At 38.9% G+C, this 19,592-nt stretch overlaps 1 protein-coding gene across 8 annotated transcripts in view; it reads right to left on the bottom strand.

The window, feature by feature from the left end:
• Window positions 1–19,592, bottom strand: part of PARD3 (par-3 family cell polarity regulator) — a 462,728-nt gene that overhangs the window by 84,818 nt on the left and 358,318 nt on the right. For all 8 annotated transcript variants that reach the window (XM_075704957.1, XM_075704960.1, XM_075704958.1 and 5 more), the window contains one exon: window positions 18,963–19,220. In XM_075704957.1, the coding sequence (XP_075561072.1) occupies window positions 18,963–19,220 (258 nt within the window). The remainder of the gene's footprint in view (window positions 1–18,962; window positions 19,221–19,592) is intronic.

The raw sequence follows: 19,592 nt of genomic DNA, 5'->3' as shown, positions 1-19,592 counted from the left end.
ATGTGTATCCTTTTGAAAATAATTTATGAATGAATTTTCCATTAATAATTATTGCATATGGAGTAAGAAAAAGTCTATTTGCATTTCTCTCATGTTAAGTCTTTTGTTATGCTGGCATTGCCAACATAAAATATTTAAAATGTTACTTACAGAGCCAATTATAATAATCAAGTGAGAAAAATTCCATTACAAATCTTAAAATAATCTCTTGTTGCATTTTAAGGGATCAACTACATTATGCCATGACTTCTTTAGCAATATTGCAGTTGTTGGTGAGATATCAGAATTCTTATATGCTGTTTCAAATTATTCTTTGAACAATGTCTCCCCCAATCTATCATATACTATATGTCTACATAAAGCAAGAATTCTTATGGTCTTACAAATTCTCAAAATACTTTATAAAACAGGTTCTCATCTTGCTTGAGTAAATGGTATTAATGGAACATATGGAAATAGAGGACTGCATAGGATTATTATTTTGCCCTTGAAAGGCAAATTCTTTAGCAACTGTTCAGAGGTTCAGCCACAAATTAGGGCTACCATATGCAACTGAAATTGCTAAGGAAAGGGCTGTAAACAACATGCTGCTTTTCAAACTCAAGTTTGAGTAGATAGAGACTGCACAGCAGGGTTTACTCAAAAGCTACAAATAGACATTATTCAACAATTAAGGCATTATTTTCACTGAAGCATATCAACTTTTATAGTACAATATGGAAACAATATTTTTCTTAAAAACAAAACAAACCCCAGTTAATTACCAATTTGGTAATCAGGTCTGTGGCTCTGTGATATTTAAATAGCCATCAAAAAGAAGTAGCTGGTAAGATATAACAGACATTTATGCATTTAAGTCACTTTAAAAGAAAAAGTAAACTTTGAATTTAGTGAAACAGGCAGTGTTAATGATTTTTGAGTCTCCAGAAGAATACAAGCCCAGAAACATTCTAAAACTGACTAGATTCAACAAGCTGAATCTTACCGCTTTTCTTGTTGCATATATTCCTGCCCCACAAAACAGCCTATGAGGGCAGTTATGAATCAAAGCCTCCATTCCAAATAACGGAGAGAGACAAATGCAAGGTCCAAATACTTGATGATTAAAAGCTTCTAAATGAAATCCTTTAGATAATATTCATTTGACATATAAACCTTTGACATTTAAATGTATTTAAATGCTGTAACATTTAGGTGCATTTGAGTATTTATGAGAGTACACAGTAGCCATCCAGACACTGTCGTATTCAGACATAATACTTTGCCTTATATCAAAGGAAGAAGGACAGAGAATGATACAACTAACAGGAAAGGACAGGCAGGTGCAGTGGTTTTAATCCTGATCTTGCATGTAGACAAATCAGGTTTAACTTTCCACTGCAGACTGCCGTAATTGTAGCTAACTCACTTGGTGAACATCAGCAACTCAGATGCCTAAACATGGAAATCTAGGTGTCGTTGTAGTTACCCAAAGATTATTTCCATAGGAATGGCAGATATGACCTACAGCAGCCCCGCATCCTTCTTGATTGGAGCTATAGGCTGGGTTTGTGTGCTTTAGGACATCCAAAGTTGCTCTAAATATTCACAATTAGGCATTGCATTTGCCTTTCACGGGATATTCACATGTCTAATTTTCAGTGTATATGTTATGAAAATCAGATTTCCTGCACAGACATTAGAGAAAGGCATGTTCCTAGAGTGCCTTGATTTACCCTGTGGAGAGATCTCTATCTATGCACTCTAAACTGATTTCTCTCTCTTAATACCTATACTAAGTGCGTGTGAACATCCTCCTCAGTGCCTCCATTTTATGATCATCACAGCATTTCCACACCTCATTCTGAGACTGTAAAGCTAGATGCAAAAGTGATGCTCATTCACTATGACATCAGGGTTATACAACATCGTAAGAGCGAAACAGACAATCCCTGGAGAGCTACAGACGGCCAAGCCTTCATGAATGGACTTCCATTTGCACCATGCACAGAGAGGAAGCTTGGTTGACTTTGGACTTAATGAGTTCATATCAACTTGGTAACTAAATGACCTCAGGGCAGGATTAATATGTATGGGTAGGGAGCATTTACAAAGCTATCTCACTTGGATGCTCTGAATTGCCCTCCTGAGGATACAAGTTCTCTCCTCTGACTATACAGATAGCCTGGCTTTCTAATTTAGGCATGAATAAGCTCCTTTTTAGAGCTTTGAGTTATTTTTTGTGGAACCTCTGTGGCTTTGGCTAGGACATATCCTGACAGATTTAGGTCCAATGGAACCACATTAAATCAGAGTATTTCAGAGATATCCATTCATCCTCCAGGAGCTAAGACTAGAATTTAGAAAGAGGAATTTTGGATCTAAACACGTCAATGGCATTTCTTTACATTCTCTACATTTCACCAAGTTTTCTCTCTAACTCAGTGAAATTTTCTAATTTGACAGTTAGATCCATAAACCATCACGACTATCTTAATGCTATCAACAGTCTAAGTGCAGTATCAAAGTTCAGTTCATCAAACCATCAAATAATATTCTCTTTGGGGCATTTTCTCCCCTTGATGAGCACATGTAAGACCTAGTTACGTTAATCATCATATATATATTGAGAAGCAAATGTAATCCATTGTACATTCAGCCTGTCAAAATGTATCAATTATTCAGTCAGAAAGGTCTGACTGCATGAATCATTTCAGTGTTCACCACAGAGCAGGCTTGGAAAAAGCTTTTGATGAAGCAACTGAGTAGGAATTTTAAAAACTATTATTCTTAACTAAAATTTGAGGTATAAGTAGGGAAGGCATAAGTAGGTATAAGTCAGGTTTAGGACTGCTTTGAAAGCATTTCTTTTTCTGTCCTCCCTGCTAAGCTCTTTACAATTCAGATAATGTTTCTATTTTGCTGCAGGTTTCTCTCAGGAAATGAATGTCTTAGCTGGATGTCACCTGAGGACGTCCAAATGAACCACCTAACACTTCTGTAGCCTCTTTTCCTTCTAATGCTGTCTTACATCTTAACATTTCACATAACTGCAAGATTTTTATGGGAGACGACCTGATCTTATTATAAACTCTATGAAGTGCAGCACCACACTCTATGGCATTATATAAATAAAAGTAAGATAGCATCACTGCCTGAGGATTTGTTTATGTCCTGAAAGTCCTCTTTCACCGGGCAGTGTATGGGGCAAAACTGAAGGTTTTGGCCAACAGGAAACAAAACTGGAAGACAACTGATTTCCTCTGCTTTCCCCTCTTCTACAGGAGATTCTTGTTTTCTTTCCCTTCCTACTATTCGCCCTGCCTAATGCTGGCGGGGGGTGGGGGGGGGAGGTGTTGATGTTGTCTAGAAGGGGATAATTGCAGGAGATATTTTGCATGACAGGATGAGATACTAGACTATTAGACGGGACTCTAGCTTATCTAGTGCGTATGCAGAGGAATGTATTAAACAGAAGTCCTTTAAGGTACATTAAGCTTGACAGTCTTCTTTCCTGCGTTGTGAGTGTGGCACACATGAGTGCTGTAAGACAACAATGTGGGCTGCAGCTTGCTCTCGTTTTAACGCCAGCTCAATCCTGACATTCTCCAGCGTCTAGTGATTTTGCAGTGAGATATTGTAAAGAAGTTTTTCGTTTCCCTCAGTTTTTCAAATGAACTTAATATAGTGTAAAGTGAGAGTTTATGATCTCGGAGAGAGATATACCATACAGACTAGCACAGCATAAAAAGCATCAGGATAGGTTTCCCAGCACCCCCCAGTGCCTCAACTCTGAGCTGAAGGGACTATTTTCTAATCAAAAGCCCTCATATTTTTCATTCTTTGCTACTCTTTTGATAACAGAAGGCCCAGACAAACAGAAGCAAATAGAAACTCTATTCTGCTGTTCATGCAAGCCTGTTCACAAAATGCCTCCCATAGGCTGCTTTCCACCAGCCCTGCTATTTCATTTAATCCGTTCAGTCCTGAAGGATCAACTTAGGCAATTAGACAAGGGATTTGGGCTCTGAGGGATAATTGGATGACTTGCATGCAATAAACTTCTTCCACGCTCTCTTCACTTTTTTCTTTTGTTCTCTTTGCTCTTCCCTTTGTTTCTCACCATTAATTTTTTCAATCAAGTTTGCAACACCCTTGCAGATACAGCAAGATAGTAATGTGACCAAGTAGCGAGAAGCTAAACACCTACATTGCGGCTCCTGCTGTTTCATGCCTCTTTAAATTGTTCTGGATACAAAAGGGAAGAACAGCTGAATTTAGATGATGGGATGCAGCAGTCAAGGCTTCAGTTTTTGTATCTGCAGCACCGCTGAAGCTGCAGGGAGGGAACGAATGAGCTCAGATGTCTTTGCCTAATCTCAGGTGAACCCTGGAGAAAAGCTCATACAGGGGGGGAAAAGTATTACAGCAGAATTTAATTGGTTGTATTCTGGGGAATTATGTGTGAATTATATCATGGCCAAGGAGTTTACTGACATAGATTAAGGACTGCTGAAATGTAATTACCTTTCTTTTCCCCCTATAACTACCTTCCTCCTCCTCCTTGTCATTTCCAAGTCCCAGTCTAGGAGCTCTTTTTGCCTCGGACACACAACGTCATTCTCACTCTGTAGTCCTCATCCTGATACTTCTAACTTTTGTTTCTTTCTATTTTGACATGTTCGTCTCACATCAACCACTTCTGTCATGTCATCCTTCCTAATTCTTATGTATTTACTGTATAAAATTGCCTTCCTCTGCTCACGTGATTCAAAACTTCTCTTAGCTCCTTTTATTTCTTGTACACTAGCACAATTTGTCAGTCTGGGCACACAGTGAATTTTATAATGACATGCAGGTTTCAACATCTCCCTCTAATATTACAGTATAATTCTCCTTTATAATAAATGTCAGTGAAATATTAATGATCACTATGCTATCAACTGTAAAAAGTAATAACAACAAAAAATAAAAATCAGATCTTAAACCGCCTAGCTTAAATGTGTAGAGATTGTGTAACCAACTGCTGAATGTGCAGAAGTCCTTTTCAGTGCCCATCTGTAAGGAATACAAATACTGCAGCCACAGCTACCGAGACTTAGCTCAACTTGTAGGAAAGAAAATTTTCCTTCCAGATGTCCACATTCAGTCTGACATCAGCAAATAGACACAATGTCCTGCACACCCTCTCTGAGAAGCTGCTCAGGTAACACTGACAGGCATAATAGGAAATTAGAACAGACTGTGCACAACCTTGTGAAGTGCTGCAGGTTTCTTACAAATGAAAAACACCCATCAAAAACAAGGTCAAGATTAAACCAAAATTTATTTCTCCTACTACTAGAAAGATAGGCATTCAAGGGCTAGCCATCTTCAGATGAAAGTATGGGGGATTTTAAGATGAGATAAATATCTTACTGAGAAATAAATTGAAAAATATTTTTCAGAGTTCTTGTATGACTGGAGGGAGCATGCAGCTCTGCTCTCCATATCTCCTCAGTGAAGAGCAGGTTTGAGTAGCTCAGGCAGAATGCTGGAGGATGCGACTGTTGAGTTACTTCAAATCGTACTCCTGTGCTCTGCACAGAGAACATAAGTTGACTGAAGACAGAGTAATGAACTAAGAGGGTGAAATATGAAAAAATACGATTCAACTAAGCTCACAAAAGGAGAGACGTTGTGTTTGTCTCCAAACAGAGAAGGAAAAGAAGATGGTAATGGTTTGTCTCTTCTGTGGTGCAATGTGGTGATATCTGAGCTAGCTTTTGTCTTTGCAGCAGTTTAAACACCACAGCAGACGCCTCAGCAGCAGCTAATTTATCCTGTTCTGTGACTGAGGAACACACATCAAAATAATTCTTTCCTCTTCCCTTAAGATCTCAAGGGACACCCTCAGATAGGTACTGGGAATTTCAGACACTCTATGTCTTTCTGCCCTACACCCTAGTATGTTCAAGAGAACACGGAGGTTATAAAATAAAAATTTAGGTTAAATGCCAGGCAATTGTCTCCTCAGCCAAGAGGTATAAAAGAAAAAGAGCAGGCTAGCTCTCCACGTAAAGGTGGTGGACAAACCCCATTTCAAAGTGACTGAACGTGCACTACACGAGTGATGGAATGAACCACAGTAGGAATCAATTCCATGTACGGAGGGACCAAGTGACTAACAAGGTCTTTTCTATAACTCAGTAGAAAATGGTTTCTGGAAGAATATCACCAGGCACTTCTCACAAGCATACAGGTGTTAACCTTGGTGCCCTGGCCGTGTTCCAGCTCAGGTAATTACCTTTTTCACTGAAATTCTCCTTCCAGACTTGCCTGGCTTGTCTCTATACCCCGGCCCTGATTTATATGCAATTAAACAGCAGCAGTGTTTCACTGCGCAGGTGGTTGCTTGTCAGTGCAGGGAGTGGTGAGGGGATCAGCCGTGGAGTGAAATGGTTGTTATATTGACTACAAGTCCCCATTAAAGGTTATGAAGTTCTTTAGGATCCTTGCAAATACAGTATCTAGATGAAAGACAACCCTGTATAGACCATCCTATGTCTCATCTGTGCTTTTGAGGAGGGTGGTTGATTTTTTTAATTTCTTTTTTCGCCGAGGGTGAGAGGATAGCTGGCTCCCCTGCATCACAGCAACTTCAGGAGGCAGCTTCTTCTCCCCGATCACCGTCCTGCAGCACTCCTGATCTCTGCAGAGGAGTTGCTTCATTTCCCCCCTCCTTCCCCTCCAGTGCAGCCCTTCAGCTCTGCAGGACACACCTGTGTCTCCTGAGGCTTGGTTCCTGCAATGCCACAGCCTTTGCCATCTGCAAATTTCAGCTCATGAACAAATGTGGGTGAGCAGGGCTTTGAGAAATGCTTGGAAGCCTTTGTTTCACAATTCCCTGCCAACACTATCATTTCTCCAGGAGTTATGATCTCTTTTTGTCCAGAAAATTGTACAGATGAGCTGCAGAACCCCAGTGTTAAAAGAGAAATATGGAAAATCCTTTAGCAGAAGAAGAGAGGCGGTCACAGCAGCAGGCCCCGTGAGGCAGCAATCCTGCCCATGCAGGAGAGCAACACAATTCTCCCACCTGCAGAACGAGACTGACCGAAAAGCAAGAACTAAGTTCATATAAGGAGCATACGCAATCCAACAGCACACGCAACTTTCAGTCATTTTTTAAAGGTACTTTCAAATGCACTATTTTTGGTAGAGCTGAATGTTGTATGCACCACACAAAACCTGTGAAATAAAGGAGGAAAGGCAGCTTCCTGTATTTCAAGAGGAATGAAGAGTTATACTTTGTCCTCAAACTTTTTTGTCAAGTTTTGAATAGTGTAGCGGAGAAAAAGACAACATAAGTATTCAAAATAATTCGTGAGAAACAAGCCGCGTACCTAAGTGTAACTCTGAAATACGGAAATACAATAGGTAACTTAAGAAAAAAAAACAACTTTGGCAATCATTCTAGGAAAAGTTCAATATTAACAATGAAGTATTACTTTTTAAAGTAATCCTTATTATTTTAAAAATTTCTTTTGATGCCTAAAAAATTTGAATCTGTTGTTTCATATTCCAAATCTTAGAGAAAGTGATTAATTTTTTTTTTTTTTTCACACACACACCAGACTCTTCTCAGAGTTGCACAGTAATAGGATGAGAGGAAAAGCCTGGACACAAATGGACACAAACTAGAGCATGGGAAATTCTGATTTGAGAAGCTTTTTTTTTTTTTTTTTTTTGGATAGCACGAAACTGGTCAAATACTGGAACAGGCAGCCAGGGTGCTGGATGAAATCTCCATCCTCAGAGATATTCAGAATACAACTCCAGCCCTGAGCAACCTGACCTGATCAAAACTGGTCTGAGCAGGTGGTTGGACTAGATGAGCTCTGGAGGTCACGTCCTCTGGAGTGGAGGAATTTTTACAAAAGATTTTTTTATATGTATACATATAGACAGACATAAACACACACACATAAAAATTCTGCCACAGCTAAACACATTCATGTATCTGCATCTTATTCTGCATGTATGTACGTGCTCTACTGAATGTGGACACACACTCACATATGACATGCTACATAGATGATGGAGGCATCTGAATCTGAGAAGGAATATTAAAAAACATAAGCATGAGCTCCAGTAAAGTAGGATTATTCCTGACACTGAATGCTGTCTCGGTTTTACCTATTTTCCTGTTAAATTCTGACATCTTAAGCTGCAGGAATTTTAACTACATCAGAATAGTGCAACTAATGAAAGCTAATGGAATTCAGTCTGCATGAACTGTTCAATGTGGCTTAAGAAGAGAAACAACAATTTAGCTCTGACCATCTAAGCAAGACTTAGGTCTGACAATTTTTGAAATTCTAAGTAGACTGGACTGGGGAAAATTGCTACGAATAAGGAAAGAAAAAGATGGCCCTGCTCTAAATGACAGTGCGTGCACAGTACTGGCATTGACTGCACCCACCAAGTGTGACACGCTTTTCACGAGCAAAGGAAAATGAAGATTGTGACTGTTCTCCAGCCACCTCCAGAAAAGGATCAGGGTACAGTCCATGGCATTTGGACTGTTTCAACCCACTACATTCTGCTGATGCATTGGTTGTTTCAACACGCTACCTGAATGGAAAGTTTCCTGGATACTACTCTACAGGGAGGCCTTTCAAGAAGAAACAGGTTATGAATCTCAACTTAAAATAGTAACACAAATGCATTTTGGGACTACAAATTACCGGAGTATGATAATGTAGACAAAACTTAGATGAACAGCCCTACTAAAGTGAACGGAGCAATTTCTTTTAACTGTACATCCTTTCACAAAATGCCTTTGCATAAATTCCCATAATTGCTTTTCTTCATGATCCCCCAAAGATTTAGATAAAAAACATTACTTACAGTACTGTTTTAATTCTGACTTAGTTTTAGATGAACTATAAAGGCCTAACTTCGTGACTGTGCAATCTTACTGACTGTACCAACTCTCTTAATTTCCCTCTATCATTTCTCCAATAATTTGCCGCACTTGTCATATATAAAACCATACACGTCTTCAATTTTTATTCTGTCTATTTGATAATTTATACTTTATCAGATACAAAGATTGAAAAAAACATTAGTAAAAGCAAAGGCATGGAAAATTGCTTCCACAGAAAAGAAGCCTCTGTCTTAAGTACAGTTTTAAAAAAGTTGGATCAATTAGCAATCTGTGAATGTTAGAAACATCTTAACAATGTCTCAAAGATGAAAAGGCATATCACAGAATGAGGAAAGGGGGAAAAATTAAATTATGTCTGCAGTCATAATGAATCAAAGCCCAGAAGGTGGTCTCCGAATCAGCAGGTTTTGATGAAATATTAAGGAAAATTATTATTGATGAAAAATGAATAAGCTCTTTTTGATTTTAGCAACCTTTAAATCACACTTTGCTAATTAAAATAGCTTCAATGCATCCTTCCATTCCTTCATGGGCATTTAGCAATCCTTAGAAATGGATGGGTTAATTTGACAACATTTTATCAAATATGCATAGAGTTTATCTTAAGCAGGCAGACACAGTGCAGTTTAAGATGATGTACAAAATAATACATAGCCGAACCTTCTCTTTCTTTTTCCTTTCTCTCTCTTTTTTTTTTTTTTTACACTGTATCTACTAATACAATTACAAAGTAATGACAGGCAGCTTCTGCGTGTTTCCTCTGCAGCATACAATACGCAGTAATATACACTACAACTATTAATGAGCCATGAACTATGTCTCAGGAAATAAAGACCAACGCTACTATTTTCTGTCTTTCTCCTTTGTTTGCCAGGTCAGAGCGCTTTTAGGACAATTACTCCTACTACCTATGAGGTTTGTTCCTGCGGGTAGTGCGGTCTTCTGCAAATAAATTTTCTTCCCAAAGATAAGTGGAAATGAGAAGTGTGAGGGGAATTAGTTCTCATATGCCTTGAAGTCGTACGGATTCTAATCGCTTTTTAAAATGTTGGTAGTAGTAATTCTGCATTCTCTTTTCATCCCAGTTTGTACTGTGCTTCCTTTTAAAGGGAAACCTAGGGAAGGTTGTAATCGAGACTGAATTGTTGCACACAGAAGACATTTAATTACAGAATGTGATGCAACTCAGGCGTGCCATGCATTATTGTTACAAAACTATACACAAAAATTAAAATGAAGCAAAATCTGCTCCTTTGCTTTTTCTTTCATAAATTAAGTCTTACATGTTATATCACTGTCTAAACTCCAGGCAGATGAAATTACCTGTGCATTACAAATATGTGATCTATTTACTGTAATAACATTTCATATATCCATCATGTAAGAAAGACTTCTATGAACACTTCAGATGGAAAAGCTATTTAAATGTCACTAGTATTTTAAGGAATGAAAAAAAATTCATGGCAAGCAAGTCTGACATTAGAACAACATTTTTCAGAAATATATAATCATATAAAATAGACCATGCAACAAATCTTTTAATATCTCACATCATAGTGTTTGAGCCTTAAGGAACAAGATTTCAAACACCTTATAAACCAATTCTTTAACAATATGCTATGAAGTATAATGCTCCAGTAATATACACTGTTTTCTGAGTGATGAGTGGAAAAGCATTGATTTTCAACTTTCCAACCAAGAACAAATTGAAATGAGATCTTTCAGCAATTTCTCAATTTCCAGGGTTTCCAATGTGGTATGTTTCATAAGCACTCATTCAATGAGTTTACAAGATGTTAAAAAGAATTAACCACCACCCTCCAACGTATAGGTAGTGATGTTAGTTTCTTTCCTAAAATTTACTGCAGAGGATTCCTCCCCACAAGTAGACCTCACCACTTCTGCCAGTGACAAACTACTTCGACCGTAAGCAGGATGTTTTTTAAGTCACATAAATAAACAAGGCTGGCCATAAGGAAATACAATGTAGTTAAATATAGTTTGCCTCATCTGTGAAGGAGATACTGTTCATAAAAAAGAACAGAACAAAAAACCCTCCAAAACTCTCCAGCATTAGAAGAACGTATATAAAAAAAAAAACGTTTATTTTACTTTTCATCCATTAACCTACATTAATTTAAAGATCTATCTTTAAATTGTATATTTAGTTATAGCAAGCGGAGAGATGGGATTCAGTGAACACACAGCACTCTCTCCAAGCTCTGCCTATGCACCCCTCTCTTATAGTCAGACAACTCTAAAAAGCAAAACCCCCACTCTTTAAATGCTTGGAGAGGAGAAGCCTGAATCCTTCACCAAAGAGGAACAGATGGGTTGACTGGAGGGACATAAAAGATAGGGGAATCATAAATTTGTATTCTATTTAGAAAGGGCCACATTCAACAGCAACAACAAATTAAACTGATTAAATTATGGTGTTCAAGTGCTGCATAACATCAGTTTGCAATCCAAATTTTGGTTAGCAGGACTAGCAAAGAACAGATTTTAACAGTTTACACTGGTAGGATCAAAGCACTTCATTTAATGAATGGGAAAGCCTTTGCTTTTTTAGCTTTGTGTACTCAAATATTCCCCATAATTTTCTCAGGATGAAGAACTCCAAATTGTATTGATGGCATTAGTGGTAAATGAAGACGTGCATGTTAGACACACAGCTGGGTTTTTGGACTGCAATCTCAAGCCATACAGTAACCATTCAATGCCTGAGACATTGCCTTTTCTTGTTTTCACATCATGTTTTGTTTCATAGTAGAATATATAATTTGTCTTTTTTATTTTTTTTTTCTAATTAAATGCTGCCTTCTCCCATCTGAAAAAACGTAAAGGTTGTTCTCTTTTTTCTCCAAGCAAGGAAACACCCAACTGATCTATATCTGTGTTCAAACTGCACTAATATACCAATGAAAAATATTATACATAATTCAGTTACAATGTATTTAAAATCCTAATATATATTACACCCTGAAATGGATGAAAAGTGACAGGTTTTGATCTACCTTTTATAAGTATAGTCTCTCATTGTAAGCAGTAGCTGCACTTAAAGAATTGAAAATCACAAACCTAAAGGGATACTCCTAATTCCCAGCAAAGGAAGTTCGTTAGTAGTCGCTCAGAACGGGGGCACTAAGGGCACATTCGGGTGGGCCCCACTTCACCCCTCATTTTGTAACCTGGGGCGGGAAGTTCATCTCTCTCTTATCTTTCTGTGCATTTTCCCACTGCAACCATTTGTAGACGTATTAACTCAGGCTGCTTTTGTAAAAACAAACAAATAGCTGTCACATTTCAGATTACACGCCATGCCGACTGGAGGAGAGAGGAAGCAAAACCACCGGGGTGTAAGTGAGGCTGTGGCTGTGGTAAATGGAGAAAGACGTGGTTCTCACAACAGTATCAGTGCTTGGTATCTATTCAGAAAGAAACCAGGACTTTCAAGTAATTAAAATGGGAGACCTGAATAGAGTTCACTGTAAATCTGCCATTTACTCCACCAAAGTGGTAACCCAAACAGGGAGTGCAATTGCATACTTTCACAATAGGGAGCCTACACAAATCCTCATGAATTTATATTAAAACTTGTCTTATATTCTATCAAGATGGAAGAACAAAAGAAAACAACCAACCAAAGATAATAAAATGCCAATGCTAATAGTGTCTATTGGGTTCTAAATACATGGGTCTATGAGAGACCAAGCTAATTTTTAGGCAGTCCTGGGGGCAAGGATTACTGGCTTATAGGATGAAGGGTAGAGGAACAAAAAACCCCAATGTGTTAGCGCTAAAGTGAAATTAAACCCCATGAAGAGTCTCACAGAGGCTCTACCTAATCCTTCTCTGGGTTATCACAGACAGAGGCAAAAAAATACCACAATGACTTCCAAGTATTATTTTCAGTTTTACACGTTAGAGAACTGCAAGCAGTTCATTAACCCACTGCTCTCCACTGGGTTGTCTTGGAAAGTCTGTTTGATTATCCCATAATGGCATATATGCCATTTTGTAGGCTAGGAAAGTCTTTCCAGAAGCCAGATTCTCACAGGAATGAAGCTTCATTAATGCCACGAAAGGGTGACACTCAATGGAAGATAAGGATTTAAAACCTATTACTATTAATTACTGCAACATAATTGATTATTTAGGGAGCTTGGATAACCAACAGCTCTGAAGCGCTTGCAACCTAATCAAGTATTTACAGCTTATTTACCCACGAGTGGTGCCTTCCCCTGGCAGAACGTCATCTGTAGGGCTCTGACGGCAGAGTGTGGTAAACAATGAAGAACAAGAGATTCAAGTGTAGGAAAACACTTCCACACCAGCAAACAGAAGTCAGCATAGGTAGGAGGGAAGAGCTTACTCGTAATCTTATTCAACCTAGGTTGTCAGCCTTCTGCACAGCTCTGCAGGTTTTAAATGTCATTGGTTAGATGGTTTACAGTGCCGTGGCCTTTCCCTTCGTGAAAGCGCTCTTCAAGTCAACTTCCAGAACCGTCAAAAAAAAAAATCTCTTCATTTAAGAAACAAGAAATATCCTAGCATTTACAGGATGCATCACCCTGAGTAATAACTCCTATCTCCATCGCTGGTGGGCCTGGCAGTGAGCTTGGATTCCTATGCATAGATGATCCCACAGACTTAAGAACGCTCCTGTGACTGACACTACTAATAAAGAAGTTTAATATAGCTGCACAAGCGCCTTGTTTTTTTAACAAATATTTATCCAGGCATGGCAATATAGTATTTCATAGCTTTCACGACCCATTCTGCTATTGCTAAGAGTTATTTTACACACACTAGAAAGACAGGGTCTGCTTTTTATGTATTCCTTTATTATATCAGAGTGTTTCTTTCCAGGTTCCGGGATTCATTACTCTCATGCCAATTTAAGCACAAAGATACTACTGAGCAAATAAAAGTTAACATCTAAATAAAATGTTCTCCCTTTCTTTTTGGAAAAGCAGCAAGCAAAGTATGTGGCCTGACCTTAAAAACAGCATCTTGCCTTTTCGCACCAAACAGATGACAGTTAAAGCAAGTGGGGCTGTCTTCAGTTCCCAAATACTCCTTTGACATAACTTGATTCCACTTCTGATAGAAAAGAAACCAGTTCATAAAGGTCCCCCTTTCTAAAATGAACATTTTTCTTTTTAATGGCAAAATGCATGCAAAAAGCATATGATTATGGTATTTATGTTTCCATTAAAATGTCCTCAGCAAGCTGGGGGAGTCTAGCCTACTATTTTCAAGCTATTGAGATTTACAGCAGCACTGTGCCTATTTTATTTCAATTATATTTCAGGACAATGCACTCTTGGCGGGAAATGATTACACAGTGACAGCCAGTAAATGTCCATTAGGAGTTGTCTTTCTACATACTGCTCAGCTATGGATGTCAGGTGATGGCTATAAAACCCCATTGTATAGCAGCATTGTCATCTACATGAAAAACACTATTGATCAGTAGTGCAGCTTCTCTTCTGTATGATGCAAAAACATACTAGAGACGTTTTTCAGCTAAGCTAAAAGCTTTATCCACAAGAACACAGTTCTCAAGACACTTCTTTCCTGAACTGTAAAATAAACATACATTACACATTCCACCTCGATCCTGCTCTGTTAATGCCTAACATAAAAAGTTGGTAAGTGAAAAAACTTCTTAGCAGCCTGTCCCTGTAAGCTATCAATACACAGGATGGAGCTAATGTCGCAAGGGCAGCTGTTGTATATACAGTTATACTGATCACCGATCATTCCCAACAGATTTTTTTTTAAATGTATTTATTGCTAGAGCTTCATTTCCTCTGAGCAGTAAACTCCTCCCTAGTTAAGGAAAATCATCTGCTTTAATTCTTTAGGATCAAGATCAGAAAACAGCTTTTTTAGTGCTACTGGAGAGACTTGCTGTGACTAGTGTAACTGGAATTTAAAATGCGTTTCAAGACTCACAGGAGCTACACGTACGCATGGATTATGTAAGAAGCCAAAAATAAAGAATCTCCCATATTTCAACTACATATTTAACAGATACTATCACTGAAAAAACAAACCAAACACCACCGCCTGCAAACCCCACCAATATCCGTGAATGAGTTAACTCTGATCCAACATGAAGCTGTTTTAGAATTGCTTTAATGCAGATTTAAGTCCTGTAAGGATATTCTTAAGTAAAATTTACTATGTCTAGGATGTGGGGGGTTTTTTATAGCTATTGTTGGTAAGATGGGTGAAGCAAAGTCACTTACACACACATACTAACGTGCAAGTCTCCAATGAGTAACTTAACATCTCTTTCTCCTTTGCTGTATTTTGGCATTATACAATCCACTTTCTAATTTAGAGAAATGAACGGACAAACTATTTAAGGAATAACCATTTTCTTCTTACTGTTTTGTACTATCTGTCTACAACTGCAGAGCTTGGGATACATCCAAATATAAAATACATCCAAGAAGAAGAATCAAGAAATAGGCCTGGTTTTAACATTGGTTTCAAGTCAGGTTATCTTATAACTTGGGGGACCTCTGCCTGACAACTTGACTGTACCATCATTTGGTGAAGCACTACAATAGTTGTCCTCATAATATCCTTAAACTTGCAAAAAATAAAATAAAGTTGGCCTTTATTCTGATGAGCAGTTTACATACTTGTCCTCCACTTTGTTATCATTCATATGCCATGACACAGTCAAACTTACATCAGTTGGTGGCATGTGTTGATGAAAATAAGAGAGAAGTTGAAGGAATATTAAAGAAAAACAAACCCTAACAAGGCCTCACACACAGGCGCAGTAATTCTCTTGCAAGTTAAGGAAAAATTCATCATAAGTGTTCAGCAATGGTATGCAAACTATTGTGGGACATTTTGTTATAGGTTTCTTTGTAAGAGACTTTTAAATAACCTTTTGGAAATACTTAAATGTCAAATTTTGTTTGGCACTAAGCACCAAACTGTAATAGAAATAACATTTCCCACATAAACAATGCCGCTTTTAATATGAATGTGCTAAAGATTCAAGACAGCCTGGCCATTACCAGCTCCTGGCAGTTCAGCGCAAGGGTAATGCGCTGCGAGTGATTTCCCTTCCCATTCACAAAGGCTGGAAGCAACTGTTTCCATTTAGGTAACCTCTGAAATGTCCAGAGGAAAGGAAAGGATGGCAGGGCAAAGGGGCAAAACACAGGGAAAATAATGCTCACCGCAGGTGAATGCTAATGTAAACAATATTTTAAGGATTCAGAACTGCAACCAACTATTTCTCCTCAAATTTCTTGCATTATCAGGATAAATTAGACTGCAGAGAAGAGAGCTCCCTGGAGAAGAGCCTTGTGAAGAGGCGCTTGGATGCTTAGTGTGGGAAAGGGGCATCACGGAAGATGCTATGTGAAGGGGGAAGGTCTCACTGCTGGAAAGGGACAGCAAGAAACAAGTAGCAATGCACATGGGGTGAGGAGCCAGGCATCCTACAGACGAGGAGACAGGTAAAAAGCACCTCAGGCCCACAGGGACACAACTATTTCTTAAAATGATAGTCAGATGATACTTTCTTAATACAGCTAAGATAAAGCCTGTAAAACACAGAGCAGCCTTGGGAAGATAGCTCAGCCGCGATCCAGGCTCTGCTGCTGAACATTACACAGGGTCAAGCTCCCAGACATCCTTCACACACCTCAAGGACAACCGAAAGCTCCTCCCTCACAGCTGTTACATCTCCTCCGTGTCCAAAGCAGGCAACACGCTCTCTTAGCAGTGGGCCCAAGGTACGGACCTGACTTCTGGAAGAGTTAAATTTGAGACTGAGATTGCACGAGTTGCTGCAATGTTCCTCAAAAGGTCTCCTGGAGCCAGGTGGGATTCACCAGCTCTGCAGTTTGGCTGCTAATACACGTGTGAGGAGAGAGGGAAGAATACCCCATATACTAGACACCTTCATGCCTCACACCCCCAAACAGTTACTTCAGAGCACATTTATAGGAAATAATAATCTTTTTACATCTCAATTGCCTATTTCTTTCCAGGTGTTTCTTGCGGAATGCATCCTCCCTTTATCACGGGACTGGGGGTGGCTCTTGTTGCCCCAGTTCTAGTCTCCGACTTGCATTTTCTCCCTCTGCTCAAGCCTGTTGTGTACGCCGGGTCTTTCCTTTTGTCACAGCGTGATCCAGCTGTGAGAGACGGGGCCCTCTGTGCACCAGGAGTAGCCTGAATGTGCGGAACTACCACACTGCTCTTCAGTCCTACCCTTATGATTAACATCAGGTTCACCCGCTACTCCATTATCTTCAGTTTTACTCGCTCTCTCCCGGCTCTTTTATCAGCAATCACACAGAGTTAGCTAGGTCATGCAGGTCTTACATTTCGCCGTGCCAGGTTTGCATCAAAGAACTTTTTTTTTTGTTGATGTGACATTGATGCCATTCAACTCAGGCATGAAACACTGCCTTTGGTCTAACAAAACCAGCCGTAAGAGTCACCATGTGGCAGCCATATCCAACCAAGCTATCTTGATTTCCAAAGGCACGAAAGTGCTGAAATGTCAGGCACTTGTGTGTACCAGCGCCAGTCAATGTAAGGCTAAGGAATATAAAATTTCAAGGGCACAGATGAAGCTGTCTTCTTTTAAAATTATTTTGCTTCCTTCACTGAAATGATGTACGTATCCACAGTATATCAATTATGTTTATTTAATATGAAAAGCAGGCCTTTTACACAGTGCAATACAAGAGAACCGTGCGACTGAGAAAATAAAAAGGCAGTTGGGCTACTACGTTTTAGTAAAAATTTATGCATTCGACAATGCATCTGAGATTTTCTTATTTGTCAAGTTAGAGGATATATCTTTACCAATATTATGTAAAGGAACTTTTCAAAATAGATCTAGTAGAGGGTTAAATACACCAATCTCAGTCCTCAATTAAAAAGAGTTTTAGACAATTAGCTGAAGTCTGCACAGTAGCTGCTTTCCTTAAGACCAAATACAAATGACTCCGTCACCACCGCGAACAGAGCACACAAGATGAACACCAGTCCTCATGTAGAGCTATACACATCTCAAACACTGCAACCAAAGACACCGCTTTGCTGATTTAACTGAAAGTCCAGTATTTTTCTTCTGGAAAGAATGGCGTAGAAAACAAAACAACCAGTGGTTTTACTATGAGCTAAATTAATAACCTCTGAATGAGTTAACGATACCTCCTGCACTAGGATTTTAGTGTTAGTTTTTGTAAGGCTGAGAAAATGCAGAACTACAAGATCACAGACGTAAGCCAAGAAAACAGATGTATTTTCATTGTTAAAGTACAAAAAAGCTGTGAATTTTGCCTTTGGTTATTTCTACTTTATGTTAGTTTACATGCCTATGTTTTAGCTTCAGGTTTTCAAATGAACTCAAAACTCCATCAACAGAAACCGGAATTTTGCCCAATTTCAGCATAAAACCAAGCATGACTTAGCTCAGATAATGTAACCACAGGAATAGTATAAATCATAAGCTACATCCCGAGAAGAGAAAGTAACTGATGAGTCAAGCTTGGAGTTTACTCACTTGGGTCTATATTTAATCAAAAAGCTCCACCTGTTAGACTGAAACTCAGGACTGTGGTAGGACTAGAACCCAGGTAAGCTTTAATCCACTTTTGCTTTAACAACAAGAACTTTCCAGAAATTTTGTAACTGCTGTGAATAGGTTGGAAATGTTGTATTCCACAACCATATCAGTTAGAGTCTGATAAATAAACCAGATGAAGTGACAAGTTTGAATTTAATTTGAATGATACCAAGCAGTGACTCCAAAATTCAAAATCATCTGAGGAATGAAAACAAAAGCAGCGGCTCTGCAGAAAATAGCTTTCACATCCCATTCTGTTACAGTTTGATTTGTGTGAGCTCAATACTTTTCTGCATAAAGGCTTTTAAAAAGCCATTAATAAAAATGCAGTTCTGACTTTCCAACTGATGTACAGTCATCTCCCATGACAAAAGCATTACAAGGGCGGATTTTGAAAGAGCCTACTGATTGATGTCTGATGCCTACCTGTCTACAGGTGAAGACTTTGAATTCCGTGGTTTCTTCACTTGGGCGTACAAGGCTTCCACTGTCTGCCCTTCCCTCGGGCTCTGTGGTCGCGTGTTCATCATTATCGTGCCGCTATTTGAAGAAGAGTCATAGGAAGCAATCCCAGCATACATTGGGTCCGCATCACAGCCAAACGTCCGGTTAAAATCCTGTATCTCTGCATAGTCACGTTCACGAGCTTGTCTCTCTCGAAATTCTCGAGTTTTTGCTTGAATTCTGAAAAATTAAAAGAAGGCTGAAACTAATTTTTTTCCCCCCAATCATTTGAAAGCAGCAGTTAGCAGACACTTTAGGTAGTCCATCTTAATGAAAACCACTGAAGGGTTTCCAGTTTCAGTTTGTCATGGGGCCTCAGGTTTACCTTGGATATTGAAGTTTAGATCGAAGCAATGCTACAATCAGCACTGGTCTTTAAGGAAGAAGTCTGATTATCCACAGTCTTTTGCTTCACTATTGAGTAAAAAAGGACTAGCCATAGTTGTTGGTAAACAGAGTTTACCTGTTGTCTCATGCATCTTAGGATGCCTGTGCTATTACCTGACCTGTCTGAGAATGGCCTGACACCATTCATATCATATTGTACTCCAC

Source organism: Pelecanus crispus, chromosome 2 (genome assembly GCF_030463565.1).
Source record: "Pelecanus crispus isolate bPelCri1 chromosome 2, bPelCri1.pri, whole genome shotgun sequence".
NCBI lineage: Eukaryota > Metazoa > Chordata > Aves > Pelecaniformes > Pelecanidae > Pelecanus > Pelecanus crispus.
This window is presented reverse-complemented; position numbering and strand designations above follow the sequence as displayed.